At 41.0% G+C, this 20,602-nt stretch overlaps 1 protein-coding gene across 1 annotated transcript; it reads left to right on the plus strand.

The window, feature by feature from the left end:
* The first annotated feature begins 4,059 nt into the window (after window positions 1–4,059).
* On the plus strand, window positions 4,060–19,818 carry SERPINC1 (serpin family C member 1). Its single transcript, XM_075182171.1, has 7 exons — window positions 4,060–4,163; window positions 9,202–9,575; window positions 12,561–12,776; window positions 14,370–14,507; window positions 15,956–16,352; window positions 16,795–16,859; window positions 19,048–19,818. The coding sequence occupies exons 2-7, from the start codon at window positions 9,204–9,206 to the stop codon at window positions 19,222–19,224; spliced, it is 1,365 nt and encodes a 454-aa protein (XP_075038272.1). The 5' UTR covers window positions 4,060–4,163; window positions 9,202–9,203; the 3' UTR covers window positions 19,225–19,818.
* The last annotated feature ends 784 nt before the right edge of the window (window positions 19,819–20,602 follow it).

Here is a 20,602-nt window from a genome sequence, read left to right on the forward strand (position 1 = left end):
ATTCTAATGGGGAGGTAAAGGGAGACTGAGGAGGATGGCAGGGCCCTGCAGATCGCCTCATTTTGGCCCCATCCTGCTATCACTCAATTGTGTCATTTTGCTGCAGGGGAGGGTCCAAAGAAATGCGGTTTTCCGCCAATCGTGTCACGAAGGCCCTCATCTTGCCCACTTCACTAGGCAGAATAACCTAGAGACTTACCTAGAGTTTGCAAGTATGTTTTACGTGCTAATACCTAGGGAAAAACATATACTTTTTATTTTTTCAATTGTGTGTTTAAAAATATTCATTACAACTAATAAAACCAATGATATAATTAGATTTTTTTATTTTTTATGTGATGTCTTTTCTTTATATATATATTTTTAATAAGAAGTTTATAGTCTATTCCAGTCATTCCAGTCATTCCAGTCACTATTTAGGAGAAGGGTTAACCAAGGATCTCATCTGAAGCAAGAGACTGTTCAGCTTTGTTTTATTAAGAGGTAGATTCCGGAATACTTCTAAAAGAGAAAAGAGGTGTAGCCCTTAGCAACCAATCAGGTTCTAGTATACTACTATCCTTTATCTTGTACATTCTAAAACAATCATAGCTAAAATCTGATTGGGTGCTATGGACAACACCTCCACTTCTGCTGTTTAGAAGCTTTAGTAAATCTACCCCTTAATCTTTTCATATTTGTGCTTAGGGGAACGCTACCATTAAGAACACACATTGTCTATTCTACAGTGTATGTAGATGTATTTTTGTTGGCCATGAAATATCACAATAGGTCTGCTGCATGGTTGTAGTTGTGTTCAATACACAGACCCAAGATTATCTGTACTACCTAAGGGCAACACAAATAAACATCTGACAATTTAGTCCTCAAATTATTAATTCTGTCCTCTCATTCTTCAGCAACTGTTTAACCCAGGACACTGCTGCAATGCTCAGTCACTAACTAACCACTTCCTCAAGCCAGTTGGCGACAATAAGAATTAAGGGCTGGACAGTTGTATAGCTGAATCTGTACAATGAGAAGTTGAACATATTCCACCAATACCAGTTTTTCCAGACAGCCCCCTGATCAGAGTAATATTACTTTGTATGCTATGTGCTTACCACCTAATCCCTGTTATTCAGTAACCAGGCTGTGCTATGTTTGTTTGCACTGTCATTGTCCGATGAGTCGTGGTAGTCACTATTAGGCAAACTTGCAGCTAAGTCGTTCTCTGGACTGCAATAAGCTATAGTACGGGACAAGTAATGCCCAAGTGATGCTATAAATCTTACTACAAGCTTGTAGTGGTAAGTTTTATATACCGATGCAAAGTGTCTCATCGATGCCACTAACTCATTGTAGATTTATAGGATGCATGACTATGAGGGCACAGGTGCACAATAGGGAATAATGTGCTAGGATTGTTTATAAAGATATTTAAAGGTTTTCTTCAGTTTGCAGCTTTGTGTTATTCTATGGTCATCAGGGGCAAACGCAGGATTTGTAGACGGGGGTTTCCACACCACACCGCCAGTGGGCGTGACCAGCATGCATGGGGGCGTGGCTATACTATTAGACAGTGCTTGGCTGCTCTCCAACTCTTCCTATCCCCATAATATACATGGGCAATGCTACATGCACTAGTGTTAGGTGCACACAGCTCTCCCTTTTCAAGCAGAGCATTGTGAAGCGGGGGCAGGGTGCAGCCACCTCAATTATATAGTGCCCCAGGCTTGGAGGGGGGTTTCTGGGCACTAGGAACCCCCCTCGGTTTGCCTATGGTTATAGAACTGTCTACTTCCATTCTTATAATGGCCATGAGCAAAATTATTGAGGTTTTTTTTGTTTGTTTATTTGCAACATGTATTTTAATTAGTACTTCAAACCATTGATGGTACCTGCAGACCTGTGAACAGTTTATAGCACAGTGTTAGGCAACCTGTTACACTTCAGTTGCCACATGGGCGGCCCTCTAACTCTCAAAAGAGGTGCACATTAACATTAATCTTGGTACTAAGTTTAAACAAAACATTTTATCAAATACAGAGGCACCGAGCTGAAGTAACATATCAGTAGGTATTTTAACAGCTATAACATACAGATCTGACAATAAGTCAGGATCTGGGGCCATAAGTGAAGGCTCGGGGGGGGGGGGGGGGGGGGGGGGGGGACGCCTGTTGTCCATCTTATAGTGACATTGTCCTGTCAGACCAGCAGGAAACAATTTTATCATCTACACTGAATCCACTGTTCTGAAAGAAATAATTGCATCCTAATAACAATTCTTAGATCTGTAACAATGCAGTGTGATTAGATGTGGAAGTTATCAAGGAAAACATTTTTTTATTAAATCTACAATACCTGTAAGGTTGATTATTTTTTTTTATAAGTGTTGCCCACTGTATGGTCTTAACTTTTGTTGAAAGACACAATGGGTTTTTTTTTGCCTGGAAAGTAAATATTGCTAACTACATGCTGACATATTTCTTTGAAAGCACATGTCACGATCTCTGACTTTGATCAGTAAATTAAATTAACTGCAAGAATTACAAAATTGTCTTCGCACAGTATGTGGTCTCATCCTCACCATAATAACCTTCAGCAGCCAACTGGAAGTGGAAGGGAGGGCAGGGGCGATACCCAATAATAGATGGTCGCTTGCACCGGAACAGTCGCTGCATATCTGAGATTTGGACACCCACACGTGTGTAGTGTAGTTGCTTACAGATCACACAGATGACCAAGATGAACCACCAGATTATACAGCATGTGACTGGCTTTAGATTCTCATTCAATCACCTGCATAAACATACATTAGTACAATATCTATGGTGATATGTTCGACCGTCAACATAGCAAAGGCAGCCACCATTCATCAGGATTTACACAATATGTGGTTTTCTAATTTAATTATATGATGTGGCTTTTGTGTTTTTATTTCCATTCTGATTTGCAGATGCCATTACTGGCACATGTTGCTTTCCACCTTCCAGCCATCGCTTTATATGTTTCTACAGCACTACTAGTCATTTTATTCACACTTATAGGAGTCTATTGGTGCAGAGGTGTTGAACTGAGATGCACATGGTTGACCAGAATGATTGTGGATGAAAATCCAAACAACATTCATGTTACCTATGCAGCCTGTTGAAATAAGAAGTGCAAATTGTTACCATTTTAGATTAGGGAAGTATCTTTATTTATCTTCCCATTATAATTAAAGGTATGAGAACCTTTTGTAGAATGAAAAATGACTGTGTATCATATGTGTTATATCAGTTATGTTTTTATAGGGCGCCAGAAGGCTAGACGTGCTTGTGCGTCTCTTCTGTGTTTGGGAAGGACCGCCCTTGCTCCAACTGGCTCCTCCCATTGGTTGGTGCAGTTCCTCCACAAGCACATGTATTTTGGCAATAATCTAGGTGTCCCAGCAAATGCAAAGAGGATTTTGCACTTTGCATCAGCCTTTGTGTGTCATAAATGAGGCACTGTTGAGGGATGTTGTAGAGACAATATGGGTACAAAGTACACATTTGTGATGCTGGAGAAGAGAGACACAATAATTTGGGTATATGAAACAAGCCCCAGAGTCTGACACACACAGATGTACAATGTCCGGGTCCAGTGTCTCAGGATGGCAGTGCCCTGGCCCTTATGAAATTAATGGCTGGTTGAGCCATAGAAGTCACAGTCTTGCTCCAATGCCTACTGACAGCCTGTGACAAACCCCTCCTGAAATGACCTTGACCTGCGAGGAATCATTATCCACAACACTAGTATTGACTTTTATGTCAGTAGTATAATTAGTCCTTGGTGGCTTTGAACAGGTCTGAATAAAGGCTCAATAATTAAAAATAAAATCCTAAACTAGGGTTAGCTCCTCTATGCAGTGGGGCCCTGCACTTCGTACACAGTGTCTGTTTCTAGAACGTTACGTTTCTAGTTTATCTGCTAGTGTTGTAGTATCAACAGCAACACACCAGTTAATTATAAGGCCCACCCAAAGCAAAGAGAAGCACACAGGTTAAGATTTCAACTGGTCGGTCATCAACCTTTCACCTGGTGTCCTTTCTGACCCTGGGGGAGTAGAACATTCAGTACCTGCACAGCTGGGGGACACTGGCTATTTTCTCTCCTACAGCACAAAGAGGGTCACTAAGGAATAGAAGAGCCAGAACCAGGTGAGCACGTCCCATTTTACAATTATACTATTTTATGTGGCAGACGTATTTAAAAATGTTACATCCAGAATAATAGTGAACATGAAACTTCAGTGTTCTCATATGTATCCTGGACTTATATTCCTATGGATTTGTACAAATCAGACAATCTTTTTAACTACAGTGTAATCTAGATAACAAACACATTATTTCAGGACCATAAGAGGTTTCAGCTGGTGTATAAACTCGCTGGGAAAGCGACTGCTGTATTCTAATAGACTTGAACAGGCTGGATAATAACTAAATACATATTCCTGTTCATAAAGACATTGATCAGCTGAGCAATTGAGTTCACTTTAATGGTGCTAATGGCGTTTCATACAGATTGAGAAATTTTGGCTTCTGGAATGCAACGGAATCTTCAACATGTTGAAGAATTATTTTATTTCAATGGAACCCTCATTAGTTGGAGCTGGCTAATAATAACATTATGTATTGAAGCCTGTTCATGAATATGGATTAAACTCAACACGCTTTTTGTGAAACCTTAAAGTAATGGTGCTTTTTTAAAAAATATTGTTGTACTAACTTCACAAGCATATATTGTAGCAATTGAGCTTTAATAAAGAAAGGATGTTCTGCATATCAACACATACTTTATGGTTCTGTAATTGTCTTCGTAGATTTATTAAAGGGCGGTTTGATGAAACCTCCAGTATTTTGGCCGTTTTTCTGACGTTTCTCAAACAGACAGATATACTAGAGGCCAACCCGCTATTAAAACGGTAAAAATTAAAAAAAAATTAAAACCACCACTTTACAGATCGCTATCCCGATTTGAACAATGATGAACATACAAACAGCCGGATTTACTAAGCTGGGGATTGCAAAACCGCCATATAAACAGCCAAAACAAAGTGGTGTGAGAGGCAAGATTGCTCAAACTGCATGATGTTTTAGCTCTCTTGCCATTCAGAGCACCATTGACATAAATTATGAGTGCAATTATTATTTGTTGATTAAGGGGCAAAATTAATTTCTAATTAACTTATGGGGACAAATTATATTTTGAATTATATTATGTGGACAACAGTATTGAATTATATTATGGGGGATATATAAATATATAATTAGATTAACTATGCAATTAAATGTGTTTGCTAATGGGGGCAATAATTATTTATCATGCACATATGTGAACTACATAGTGCTCCCCATGATATAATAATACAATAATATTGTCCATATAATATAATAAAAAATAAAATTTACCCACATAAGTTAAGCAAAAATAAATTTTGACCCTTAATAAATAGTAATTGCCCCCATAATTTATATGTCACTGGTGCCTCATCTTATGTTCTATGTGAAAGCATGTTTGAGCTATCAAGCCAATCAGAAGCAGGTATAAAAAAACCTGTATTTTTACATCGCTGCCTCAAACTGATCTATAAGTTTTATAGCTGCCACCAAAGACGATTCTTAGTAAATTTACTCCCAAATGTTTAATACTTTTAAGCAGCTTTTTCAGTGGCGTAATGACTGGCTTGTAGTGAATGCCTGTTCTAGATCACACAGTATGTACAGAGCCTCACTGGGAATTCTAGAGCAGGGCCGTAACTAGGGCTGTGCGATAGGGGCGACCGCCCAGGGCGCAACGCTGAAGGAGGGCGCAATTTAGGAATATTTTAGGTTAATTTGGTTAAAATTGAGGTCTAGGGGGCGGCATTTGTCTTTGTCGCCCAGGGCACTAGAATTCTAAGTTACGGCTCTGTTCTAGAGTAATAATTTATTGCGCCTCATACATTTACTAGCTGTTTTATGAAGTGGTGCTCTATGCTCTTGTATTAGAAGTTACGTGCTGGTAGACCCTGATGGTGAAGAGATTTGGCAATTTTGATCGGCAAAAGCTTTGCCATGCATGAGGAAACCTATCTAACAAGGATCCTGGCGGTACTCATGTTGGAATACTAGCAAATTAAGTATATTTTTTAGATATTTTTTTAAAATTTTATTTATTGATTTATTTATCTTTAGAAGAAAAAAAAGGAACTGGAAGCCTAAGTTGGAGCTTCCAGTCCCACTGCTCACGCAGGAACTGGCAAGCTGGTCCTGCAATGTTTTATTAGTAAGTTGCTGTGATAACAGAGTTTCTGTTTCTGCAATAAGAGGTAATACAAAATTGCTGCATAATGACAAGTAGGGGCGGAGGGGTCATTAAAAATTAAGTCACTGCATTATAATGTGAGATTGAGGGAAAAGTGGAGAGATGAATAAAGTCTAATGATGGACTAATACAAGAACACCAAAATAGAGCAACATAGGGTGAGGAAGGGGGGGGGGGGCAGATTGGGAAAATTGAAACCCAAACACCCACATTGCTGAACCTTCTACCCCCTCCTGCTACAGAACACGGGTGTGGAATGTAAACCCAGAGAAGCTGGACGCCCCGCTGGAAGAAATAAAGACACTGGAATCACAGGAGATGAAATTAAAACATATCTTAGTGATATTTTAAAAACATTTTCCATTTGCTTCTTGTTTATTGTGCTTTTATCAATCCAATCTATTGCACCGGTGTTGTGCGTTCACACATGAGAAATAGTGCAGACAGTGGTTTTAAACATGGTGTTAACGCTTTTCATGCTGACAGTGAAGACACTAAAGTTAAAATAAAAACAAAGCCACACCCCCCCATGTGCCAACCTGCTTAGGTGACCTCATCTTTACCTGAATCTGAACCAACATTTGGAATACAAGCCAAACAGTCTCTGTGCCACATTTCACAGCAGCAGCAAACACAAGGTCTGAGAAACAGTCTGGATGATCTGCAGCAAGGTGGTAAAGTGACCAAGTTCCTCACAATTAATGGATTAAGATTTATCAGCACAGGTCTGTCTATCATTACAATGAGAGCAGCAGTCATCATAGGTAGCTACAGATGTAAGGATGCCACAGAGACCGTCACGTGAGAACTCCTGAGCGGTCTTGGCCAACCGGGTCTGGCGGTAAGAATGGACAGACTTTGGATCCTTGTCCAGATGAACGAGGCTGGAATCTTGATTGATGTGATCCCTGTATCTCAACCTGACATTAGGATGGTACCAATTCTGGTTTGTAATGAATCTATTCCATTGTCTGTCTGGTCGAACAGATATGGGGCTAGATTTACTAAGCTGCGGGTTTGAAAAAGTGGGGATGTTGCCTATAGCAACCAATCAGATTCTAGCTGTCATTTTGTAGAAGGTACTAAATAAATGATAGCTAGAATCTGATTGGTTGCTATAGGCAACATCCCCACTTTTTCAAACCCGCAGCTTAGTAAATCTAGCCCATGGACTTGGACTTGATGATGGAAATGCGGTATCACTGCAATTTTAAAACGAAGGTTTTGCCGTCAGCCTGCACCTCTGATTCTGGCCTGAACTTCATGGTGGAGCATCAGCACACAGAGACTATTTGGAAACTGTGGGTCTTCTTCAGTGTTGGTTACAGAAATGTGAACATAAGCATACACCTAAGGAGGCAGAGTTGTCATTTCACATGTTTATTTTTTGAGTTATACATATCTTATGAGCGTTATTTATTTAGTGTTAATAATATAGATATTTTTTAAAAATTGGTACCCCCATCATATGGGTAACCAATGCTGTAACCTAGGGGGTGGTCCCCCTGCAGAAGAGGTAACCAGCACCAGACTGGACTGGTCTCCCGGTCATAGTATGGACCAGCACAGGCTGTAAGGAAATCGGGCCAACATGTTTTTCCCCACCTTGCTCCTAGTGGAGCCACAATGAGGGTGGCCGCAGTCTTCCAATCAGACACGAACTGGAATTTTTTGGCCATGCATCAGAACTCTCTCTCCCCGGGGCTCAGGTAGGACTGTTGGACGGCCCATAGAAGTCACCAGCAATGGTAAGTACCTCGGAGTAGATTTTCTAAAACTCTTAAAAAGGAAAAGTGGAGGTGTTGCCCGTAGCAACCAATCAGATTCCAGCTACCGTTTTCTAAGATTAAATTAAAGATAGAATCTGGTTGATTGCTCTGGGCAACACCTCCACTTTTCCTTATTAAAAATGCTAGTGAATCGTCCCCCTGGACCCTTTTAGTCCCAAGGGCGAAAAAAATGGTCAGAACCAAAGTTGTACTGTTAGGATTTAAAACCTACTTTTATAAGATGCAAAGCCCAGTAAAAAAATGATCTTTACAATGTATGTATTTTGTGATATACTGTGTAAAGTTATATATAATAAACTGGTGGAATTTATTTAATAAGCAAAAATAAATTAATTTGATTTTTTTATTATTATTTCCGGAAGGTCTTGCAAAGGTATTTTATATTACAATACTCAACGATCGTCTTTAAGGTTTGATTTTGTTAATGATTGGAGAGCAAAAGCCATGAAATAACATTTTTTTGTAACAGTAATGCTATAGGATAGCCCACTTAGGTTTGGGACCCCTGTAGGAACATCTAGGGGCTTTAATTGGCAATTGGAGCTTGTTGGGACTGTCCCTTCCTGCTACGTACCAATGTTGTTAGTTGGCCTGTCCTGCAGTACACACGAATACAAGCTGCATCATAGACTAATAGACAGAAAACTAGTTTACAACAAATTATATTACTTTCTACTAGTATCAATTACAACGTTAATTTATATTTTATTTTACACAACACTTTAAACAACTGTAATCTTAAACATGTCTGTCTCAGAAGAATGTCTGTGTTAGACCAGTGATGGTCAACATTCCGGCAAAGGATCGCATGTTGCCCTTCCAGCCTTCACTTGCTGCTCCAGCTCCTTCCTGGTTTATTTGTTTGTTACAGCTTGTAACACTTGTTTAAAGTCCCCGCTGATATGTTATTACACATAGGTGTTTATTTGATAAAATATATTATTCTAACTTATTACTCAGATGAAGGGTAATGTGTGGCCTTTTTGAGGGCTAGAGGGCCGTACCATGCGGATCACACACCTTATAACAGAGCAGAGGAAGCAACTTGCAAATTGACGTAATCTTGTCCAATCCTGAGTTTGCTCCTTATCCTTTGTCGTAGGTATGCATCTTCTTCCGATATTGCTCTGCAGCCTGCTGGGCTTGGCTGCCTCCCAATCCCAGTACCGTGATGTTTGCATAGCTAAGCCCAAAGAAATCCCTCTGGACGCCTTCTGCATTTATCGGAAAGAGGTGGTAGAAGCAGAGGAAAAAACTAAGGAAGTCTCCCCTCCTGAAAAGATTCCTGATTCTACCAATCCTCGAGTCTGGGAACTCTCAAAGGCAAATTCTAGGTTTGCCATGGACTTCTATAAAATCTTGGCTGACTCTAAGACCAACGCGGAGAACCTCTTTATGTCACCCCTCAGCATCTCCCAGGCCTTCACCATGGTCAAACTTGGCTCCTGTGACAACACCTTAAAGCAGCTTATGGAGGTGAGAAATTCATATTAGATCTTACGACGTGTTCTTCCGTAGGATTGCACCAGGGCCGGATTAAGGGAATGGAGGCCCCTGGGCTAAGGGGGCCTCCAATCCCCCAAGAGGCCCCCAATGTGAGCCGCCCGCCGCCCCCCATGAGGCCCCCCCCCAAGCATTTACCTGTCAGTGCAGTCCTCCTTCCGTGGCGCGCTGTAAGCTCCTTACTGAGGAGATCTCGCGAGAGTTCGTGAACTCTCGCGAGATCTCCTCAGTAAGCAGATTACTGAGCGCCGGGGACGGAGGACTGCACTGACAGTGCTCAGCAGCATTGATCGGGATGGGGGCGCCCCCGCCCCCGGACCGTTCAATAATGCTGCTGAGGACTTTGAAGGGCCCCCTGGATGCCCAAGGCCCCTGGGCTATAGCCCAGTTAGCCCTATGGTTAATCCGACCCTGGATTGCACACACACAAAAAGTCTCCTATTGTTTCCTAGTTGTATCCATGAGCTCCCATATTGTTATTGATACTGGTCCTAATAGTGGGGTACTTTGGGCTGGGTCACTGGACTCCCTGAGTTTGTTTTCCTTTAAAATGTTCCTAATAGGCTGCTATTTATATAGCACCACTAATTCCGCAGCTCCTGTACAGAGAACTCATTCACATCAGTCCCTGTTCCATTAGAGCTTACAGTCTAAATTCTGTAACATACACACACACACACTCAATTAACCTACTAGTATGTTTTTGGAGTGTGGGAGAAAACTCCACACAGATAAGGTCAGGATTAGGAATTGATCTCATGACCCTAGTGCTGTGAGGCAGAAGTGCTAACTACTAAGCCACTGTTCTGCTCACATTAATAGCCCTATGTTTTGTTGTGACTCATCCTGTTAATTTATATAATTATTCCCCAGAGTCAACATGTGTCTTATTAGAAACTATCCCACAAGGTCTCAGTGTTATGACAGAATGTTGAGATGAAAAATGTAAAGCCAAGCTGAACATGGTATAATTTCTAAGGAAATCTTCGTTTCTGGGAAACCATGTCTATTTATTTAGCAAAATCTGTAGTGATAATGACCATAGACCACACTTCTGAAAATATTCTGATCACAGGACATAGTAGTTTACATTATTTTATACAGTTCTTTGGATGCTGAGAATTATCTCTATTTTGCAGTGATAATTTGATCACTAGGGGCGCTGTTGCGCTAGAACCCAAGTAACACATTTGTGATCAGTATTCATGTAATGAACATTATATATATATTTCAGACATTTAAACTAAATGAATATTTTGCAGTGATGAGGGGAATGGGAAACGGGTCTGTTTTATGTTCTGTCAGGACTGCAGCAGAGCGTGATGTCGTGAACTATTTTCTTTTTTCCCCCCACTGTTGCATCTAAGAAGGCCGGCTTCAAGATGGCCGCCATTCTGACCACTTACCCTAAAAAGTTTTCCACCACACCCAGTTGAGACACTGGATTACTATTTCCTTAGTCATTTCTGTTTTAAAATGGTGTTTCCACACTTATGGACCACCCTGTATTATTTTTTTTATTTTAATGGGAGTATATTGACCTGCAAATTTGCATCATCCAAGACAACACCGTTCATCTTTGCAATACTAATAATAGGCAGATTATTAATCTACTAACCCCCTTGTAGCCTACAGACTATTTCTTTGTTAGGAGAAAATTCTCCAAGACAGCAGTGGCAGGAGCGCAAGCAGGGGGTGGGGGGTTCTGGTGCTCCAGAAACCCCTTCCCTCCGCGAAGAACAGGGGCTAAACGGTGCTGCCCCTACATAGTGGCACTTTACTGTACAGCAGCCGCGGCACTGTCAAAGAAGCGTCAGCGGCGTTGCTGTATTGTATTATAGTACAATACAGCACCGCCGCGGATGCTTCTTTGACAGCGCCGCTGCTGCTGTACAATACAGTGCCACCGAAATGGAGCACTGCTGTATTGTAGCATTGCTGTATTTTACTACAATACAGCACCGCTGTGGATGCTTCTTTGACAGCGCCACTGCTGCTGTACAATACAGTGCCACCGAAATGGAGCACTGCTGTATTGTAGCATTGCTGTATTTTACTACAATACAGCACCGCTGTGGATGCTTCTTTGACAGCGCCGCGGCTGCTATACAATACAGTGCCACTGAAATGGAGCTGCTGCGTATGCGCGGCCGCATGCGCAGCAGCTCTCCACTCAGGGGTGTGCGCCCCTGAGTGGGTGCCGTGTACCAGGCCTCTGCAATAGTGTCTGTCCACAATACAGAAAAAGAGATCCGTACAGCATGAAATATAAAGCAGTAAAGACATTTATTGTTATTGTTGCACTGAAACATTGCCAATACATTTATTTACTGCAGTATATTTAATTGCTCTTTTCCATGCACACAGTGCAGCCATTTGTGGAATAAACCTATATTCATGAGATTGCATTATAGCAATTTAACAGTAACTTGGTAATGATGCAAATTCCATCACTAAGTCCCGGGCTATTGTGACGTGACGGTGTACCACTCCCCCTCCTTTACTTGCAAGCGGACCTCTCTTCCGGGATTTCCAGGAGGTCGAGAGTCTGGTTGGCAAGTATAAGACACTGTGATGTCACTAGTTCAGTCCATAAATTGGTTACCTTCACCGCATGTAGGTGACTGGTGCACATGAAGGCCCCCATCCAATCCCAAGTATGAAATTTATTTGCTGCATTTTATTTTGCAGTTATTAAAAGATTTATTTTCATGCAAATAATAGTATAAAAAATCATAAACCCTGTGCCTGTCACCTTTTACTTCCATCTCTGATTCTTCTCTAAAACGTTTCAATATTGGATAAGTGCTCAGTTTTGCGGTTCAAATCGGGTTCGCTGACCCATATAAATTAAGATAGGCTCCTAAGTACGATAGCGATCTATATCTTATCTAGAGTTGTCTGGCTGTTACATCTCTTTCCGCAAATAACCATATTAATATATCCTCTCTCCAAAAGGTTTTCCACTTTGACAAAGTTTCTGAAAGGGCCTCTGATCAAATCCACTACTACATGGCCAAACTCAATTGTCGACTATACCGGAAAGCCAACAAATCCTCAGAGCTGGTATCAACCAATCGCCTCTTCGGGGAAAAGTCTTTGACTTTCAATCAGACTTACCAAGAGATTAGTGAGGTGATTTATGGAGCCAAACTATGGCCTCTGAACTTCAAGGTGAGTTTGCCTTTGTCTTTTATGTGTACATATGACTCGTGTTCACCTGTGTACAGTGTAGAAGTGTGGTAACGGGTCTTCCACGACTCCTAGCTGGTATTAGACTTGAGCTTATCACCAAGCTGTAGCTCTTCCTCCTCAGGTTAATGTACCATTATTGGGTGCTAGGACATTTGGATAATTAAATTAAGTATTTATTTTTTTATTCTCTATATACAGTCTCTTATCTTCACATCTCAAAATACATTGCAGCATAAATTAATTGTTCACAGCTTTAATTGCAATATATGCATCTTTTATCATTCCATCCATCGTCCCACTCATCAGTTTATAACAAGTTCACTTGACTCAAGAGTGAACACTCACTAACTAACTTCTTTCCTTGTGCAGTTTGGTTTTGGCTAACTAGTTATGGCTTTGAATTTCTCCTCAGCAGGGCTTCTCTCACTGTCTCTTGGAATACCAAGTTATCCCGTATTTTGGAATACTCAGGTTCTGTAGATTCCATTTTTGCTTCTTGGCCTGTTCGCTAAGGTCAAGTGTAGAACTGTCTTATGAGGGTACGGCAGGGCCCTCTGATTATGGACAGGCTACCTTGGTCCTCTGGCCAGTGGCCGAGGCAGCTGAGAAAGCTAAGGGTCTATATGCCCCTGGTGTGTCGAGCCAGAGGTGCCTGTCAAGCACAGAGGGATGGGAAACCTCTCTTGGGAAAATGGGTATTTGCCACAGATTGATAAATAGGCCCGATAGTGAACCAAACTGAATAAGTTGCTTAGTGGTATGGGGTAACATTTCACACTATGCCTCAGACAGAAAATTGCTAAGTCAAGGCCTGACGTACTGGTGAACACTATTATTCTTCCCTACCTCTCATCATTCCAGGGACAACAAAGGTCAAACATCCCTCCCTTCCCCCAAATAATCCCTTTATTTACCGATGACCCAACCCAGTTGCCAAGTCCTTCCGCTGTCTGGTTCCAAATATCATGACATTTGCAGGAATATGCTCTTCTGTTATACCAAGAACAGAATATGTCTCTTCAGTGTTCAATGTGCACTAAGTACGGAGCAGGACTTTGATGAGTATAAAGAACCAACAATAATTGTATCATTATTATATTTTTGCAATCACCAACATATTCTGTAGAGCAGTACAGTGGTGTAAAGAAACAGACGCAATTGTCTAGCAGTACAGGAACATAAAGTAAGGCAAAGAATGACAGATTACTAGACCTACAGCTTCTGAAACTCAGTTTCTAACTGGTTAAATTGATAAGTTTAAAGGTGAATCAAAAGTGTGATGGGGTCCAGATGTATAGACCACTGTAGGGTCTGTTCTCCCAAAGTGAGACGTGGACACAGTCAATAAATTATTATATTTTTGTTATGAATAAATCACCGGGATCATGACGGCTACAAAACTCTACACAACACAGCTTTATGTAATGGCACAATTTGGATGCACCTCTGCTCTGTCCCTGGACTACCTGTATGCAGGTAGCCTGTGATTCCAGCACTGTTCTGGGGTCCAATATGATCAGCACTTAATTCTATTGTAATAATACGTCATCCTATTTCTTCATGTGTTTTCAGGAGAAGGCAGAAGAATCTCGGGAAATCATCAATAATTGGGTAGCCAATAAAACAGAGAAGAAAATCACTAATGTGGTCCCAGAAGGAGCCATCACAGCAGACACTATCTTGGTTCTGGTGAACGCCATCTACTTCAAGGTGTGAGAACACCGTACACAATCTTCACATAACAGTGGTGCTTACACAGGGCTTCCAGTAGGGGGGGTTCTTGCTGGTGGTGAATGTATATATATATATATGCATATATCATGGCAAAAAACCTCTGTTAATGCATCAGTTCTGGTTGTTTCACAGCGACGACAGTAGATAAAAACACGAGGAGCACACAACGTACCACACCCCACCACACCCCACCATACCCGGTACTGTGCCATCGGTGACCATCAGTGACACAAGCCTCTTATTGCAGCAGTACAAAGGTTTCTACATTATGAGTCAGCAGAAATAAAGGCAACATAAACTGACTACAAGACTCATTATCAAGATACAAGAACTGTTCCATTTAAATATGTGATTTACTGCTACATTCACTGCAGCTGCCGGCTCAGTATTTCCGATACAAGGCTGTGCAGGTCATAATGTCAGTGCCAGGTATATATGGTTTCAGTGATGTATAGGTGCACTGGTCAGGGGCAAACGCAGGATTTGTAGAGGGGGGTTTCCACACCACGCCGCCAGTGGGCGTGACCAGCATGCATGGGGGCGTGGCTATAATTTTAGACAGTGCTTGGCTGCTCTCCAACTCTTCCTATTCCCATAATATACATGGACAATGCTGTGTGCACTACTGTGTCTCTTTTCGAGCAGAGCCGTGTGAAGCTTGGGCAGGGTCCAGCCACCTCAATTATACAGTGCCCCAGAATTGGAGGGGGTTTCCAGGCACTAGGAAACCCCCCTCGGTTTACCTATGCTGGTGCAGCAGCTGGCTGAGGCCTAGTAATTTTAGTATACTTTAAACGATGTTCTCTAGGTCTATGGCTTGTCTTTGCTGCAGCTCTCTACGGAGGAGGCACTACTTAGCAAAAACAATGCCGTCGCCCTTTAACACTTCTATTATTGAAATTTTGGTAAATGGGGTATTGTTGTAAAAAGAGTGACTCGCACCATCTATGCCGCAGCTTTACTTTTGTAGTGAACATGTTTTATGTTACTTTCAGAAAATATTTGGGGAATGTGTAAAAACAGGACAAGGAGGGGGAAGGTGTCGTGGGGAGGGATACAGAACAATTAATGGTGATCATAACACTATAGTATAGTACATATTTATCTCTGTGATCAACCCTAATTAATGCATTAAACCGAACCTTTTGGCCTTGAAAATATGTATGTGTATAATCTAAAGTACACCACATTCAGTATCCTTATTGTCATCATTATTAAGACAGAGAAAATGCTTTGAACTTTGAATAGTAATGGCAATGAGGCAAAGGACAAGATGTGACACTGTTCTGCGGATTGATGGAAATAGGAAATTAAATCTATTAGACTTTGTTTGAATTGCACATTTTATGTTTTGCAGTATTAAGTGCAGATATATTAATGATTCTAGAGAAAGTCTGTACATCTGCTTTCCTCGTTCTTTACAGGGATTGTGGAAGTCTAAGTTTGATCCAATAAACACTCACCTGGGAGAATTTCATGTAACTGGTAATACGGAGTCCTGTGAAGTCCCATTCATGTATCAGGAGGGTATGTTCCGCTATGGTAACTACAAAGACGACGCTGTCAAGGTTCTTGAATTGCCCTACAAAGGTGATGACATTTCAATGGTGTTGGTACTGCCATCAGAAGACACCTCGCTGATGAAGGTGGAACAGGCACTGACTCTGGAGAAGTTCGCAGAGTGGTTGAATAAGACCCATGAAGTTCAGTTATCCGTCCATCTTCCTAGGTTCAAGATTGATGACTCTTTCAGTGTTAAAGAGAAGCTGGAGAAATTAGGTCTCGTAGACCTGTTTGATCCACACACTGCACGGCTTCCAGGTCAGTTGTCTCATCTTTGTTTTTCTCCTCATAAATATTGGCTCAGCCCACAATTTGCTAGGACCAGTAGCATCCCTCAGATACGGAGTGGAGGCAGCCATTTTGTAAGCTGAATGGGTATTAAAATGTCGCTAGATACACTGATATCACTGAGGCAATTTGTGGCTCTGTAATGTCACCAATTTCTAGTGAATCGATGAGCTGCATTGTGATGAATATTGGTTCAGTTCACAAATTGCTATGAGCCTCGCAAAACATTTCAGTGATGTCATTGGTTCTCAGTGAATTGAAAGGGAACATTATTATGACTGCTTACCTAGCCTAAGAAATGGCCTCCACTGTGTAGAGGACAGGGGCACTTTTAAAGTTTGATTCATTTTATTTGGTGAGTGGTGATAATTGGTGAATGATAAATATTATTTTATTTTTTTTTTCCCCACAGGAATTGTTTCAAATGGAAGAAACGATTTATATGTGTCGGATGCATTTCACAAATCATTTCTGGAGGTAAGATCTTAAAGAGGAACAAAAGCTTAAGGAGCCAGTAAACCCCAACATTTACATTTTCATAGAAGTAAAATAAATGATTGAAATGTCATCAGTGCCCATTCACGTACATGAGTTCACCAATTCACACAGTGCATTTGTGCAGAGTAAGTCTGCAAGTCTGTCACTCCCACTCTACTGGCTCAAATAGAGAAGGACCGCCCTCCGCACTAAGCAGCAGAGGCATGAAAGAAAGCATAGTAGACACATTTAGTTAGTGTTTATTCCTAGTTATTTCAGATATGTTATTCAGTTCAGTTCTTATTGTGCATATTCTTACAACTAGGGGCATTTTCAATTCATCATCATCATCATCAGCAGCTATTTATATAGTGCCACTAATTCCTCAGCGATGTACAGAGAACTTACTCACATCAGTCCCTGCCCCATTGGAGCTTACAGTCTAAATTCCCTAACACACACAGACACACAGACTAGGGTCAATTTAATAGCAGCCAATTAACCTACCAGTATGTTTTTAGATTGTGGGAGGAAACTTGGAGCACCCGGAGGAAACCCACACAAACACGAGAAGAACATACAAACTCCACACAGATAAGGCCATGGTCAGGACTCAAAGTCATGACCCCAATAATGTGAGGCAGAATTGCTAACCACTAAGCCATCATGCTGTCCAGTTAGCTGTGGATTGCCTCTAGAACACCTGTGAAGGAGCTCTGTAACGTTGACTTCTCTTTGCCTCTCATAGGGGTGCGAGGAAAAATCTGCGATGTTGAGGTACCGCAGTACCTGAAAATGTGCACAGTCGCAATAATCCTCTGAATTAATGGAATATGCCCCTTCATTTCTTATCAATGTTCTACTTACATAAATTTTATTTGTTTTATTTTACTAAATTTTTCATACCTTTAAAAAAAAACAAAAAACGTTTAATCACATTATAGTTACAGACATAAGCTGACAATTCGTTCATTTGACCCGATCATCAAATGAATGGATCCAGAATTGTAGCCAACTGGGCCACGCGCACACGTCAGGCCAAATCTAAAATTTTGGGGCTATATAAATAAAGGTTAATAACATGATATATTTAGAATGGTGATACAACTGAAATTAGAAACTGTAAGCAGAGCTTATTTTCACCGTAACTTCAATAAGATGCTCGATGAAATATATGGACAGAAGTCACTTTGCATAAAGGAATATATTTCTCTGGATAGTGCATTCGTTAACAGAAGACTCTGCTTCTTCACCTATGGTGACTCCAATGCCTTAGGGGCCACATTATGATGAAACGGTAAAATAGTTGCTTGTCTTTTGTTATGTGCGTATTGTCGCTAACCAATAACGATTGTCGAACCTCGATTTGTGTTTCCAACGCACAAAGATTTATTCTCAAAGTAGCAGAATAATTCAAGCGAAATAATAATAAATACAGCCGTTACTTATCGCAGGCGCTCTGGATCCAGTGTGCAGTCATTCAATCCTGAAGTCTGGGGACAAGATGTCTGAACACTAGATGTGAAGCTGCTGCTTATATGCACACAGGAATACAGTAATACAATGAAGATGGTATAGCTTGCTTCTATTGGTCCAGGTTTCAGGAAGGTCCAAGGGGTTGTCAATCATTGGCTAGTTCATCCTAAAGAATCCAAAAGGGGGGGTCATCTCTCCAGGGGGTATGCTCTGCTCTTCCCGCCAAAATTCCTTAGTCTTAAGTAGTTCATAATTCCCTATCATTTATAACTTGTGTATGCACTCTGCGATTCCTTCGCAGAGTGAACCAAACAGTAGCAAAATGTTAAGAGGTTTATTATGATACCACACATGATATGATTCCTTCAACCTGTTCCATATATTTCACTAATGTGCATATAACTTATATTATAACACATAAATACTACTATATTTCGACATAACTGACTATGTGTTGCAACTACCATTAATGTGTACTATTTTACAAGTATGCGTGTTTGTGCGAATGTATGTAAAAGACTAAATACTGTTGCTGCCACGTGTTGTAGCTGCGTACGCCCTTCCACGCCATAGCGTGCCCTTGTACGCCGTAGCGTACTGTACGCATCTTTTCAGACAAAGACAACCAAGTTTGCTCGATTTTAATTGAAATGACTTTATCCAATTTGCTGACTTCGACACTTTACTAAACTAAAACTAATTTCTCTTACAGGTCAACGAGGACGGTAGTGAAGCATCAGCAGCTACTTCTGTGATTGTCACAGGACGCTCAATAAATCTGAAGCGGATCTCATTTAAAGCCAACAAGCCCTTCTTGGTCTTCATCCGCGAAGTAGCAATCAATGCTATTATTTTCATGGGCAGAGTAGCCAATCCCGGCTGTAACTAGCGCTGTACAAAGACCATAGTGGAAAGCATTCAAAATTCTGTCCTCTATTAAAGACGCACAATTCTCTTTTTTCCCCTTTTCCCCTAATGAAAAAATAATGTATAATAAAAATCCTGTCGACCGGTTTACCTAGCTTCTATAAATGTGTTTCTGGCGCTTAATTCAGATAGCGGAGATGGCCAGAGACAAGACAAGTAGAATATCTCAGTCATTTACTCAGAGCCAGATTTAGACCTCACGGGGCCCTAGGCAAGATACTGGTTTAGAGCCCCCTCCCTGAAAAAATCCATAGCACTAGTTTTTTAGCATAACATATACCCCTATTCAGGGGCTGGCTGGCAGACTTTAGCCCTGGGGGGCAAGCACATAGCACTGGCCCATAAGTAGCGGCCCATTTTTAAAGGGTGGTCTCGACGCTGGCCCTAGCAGGGCCCTCTGGGGACCTCTGGGCCCTAGGCAATTGCCTAGGTTGCCTAGTGGTAAATCCGGCCCTGCATTTACTCTTTTCACTTGCCAATAAAGTTCCAGAAGTATTGAGGACATATAACTTTTTAAGATGTAATATAACATGAAATAAAATTTTAGCTATAATTATCACTTTGTTATAAAAAAAAAAAGCTCCATGTGTACTGTTTTTTTTTGTTTTAGAACAAAACCAGACATTTAAGTTTAGTAGTGTATGGGGCATATTCAATTGTTGTTTTTCCGCGCCGCGGAAAAACTAGTACAGTTAATACGGTAATATGTAGCTGGATTTCAGCTCGCGGCTCGTTACCGTAATAACGGTAATTGTGCGCAGACCGCGAGATTTTCGGCGTTTCTGCCGAGAATTGAATATGCCCCAATGTATTATTTTAAGGTCCACCTGCTAGACAATGGGAATGTGTTATGACTCCTGCCTTATATACTGCAGACAGAACATTTTGATTTCATTTGATGTTCAGCATGGTTTTAGATCACACTTTTTGTACAAACCATTTTTGTATCAATGTCTTTATTGCCATGTTTAAATGGGAAATATAACGCGCTGTAAAACTGCATTCTTTTCATATGTTGCGGCAATATATGACGAGATAATAAACCCATATAATCTCTTCATGAGGTTTTCGACTATAGCAGCCCCCTTTCCAAGGAACATGTTCTAGAGTACTTAGTTGCCCCCAGGGGGTAAATACATCAAGCTGAGAGTTTTCTAGCGGGTTTGAAAAGATGGAGATGTTGCCTATAGCAACCAATCAGATTCTAGCTTTCATTTTGTAGAATGCACTAAATAAATGATAGCTAGAATCTGATTGGTTTTTCAAACCCTCCGGAAAACTCTCAGCTTGATACATTTACTCCCAGATCTTAACTCATGGTAGTAGAGGCTAATTAAAAC

The sequence above is a fragment of the Mixophyes fleayi genome, chromosome 8 (assembly GCF_038048845.1).
Source record: "Mixophyes fleayi isolate aMixFle1 chromosome 8, aMixFle1.hap1, whole genome shotgun sequence".
Lineage (NCBI taxonomy): Eukaryota > Metazoa > Chordata > Amphibia > Anura > Limnodynastidae > Mixophyes > Mixophyes fleayi.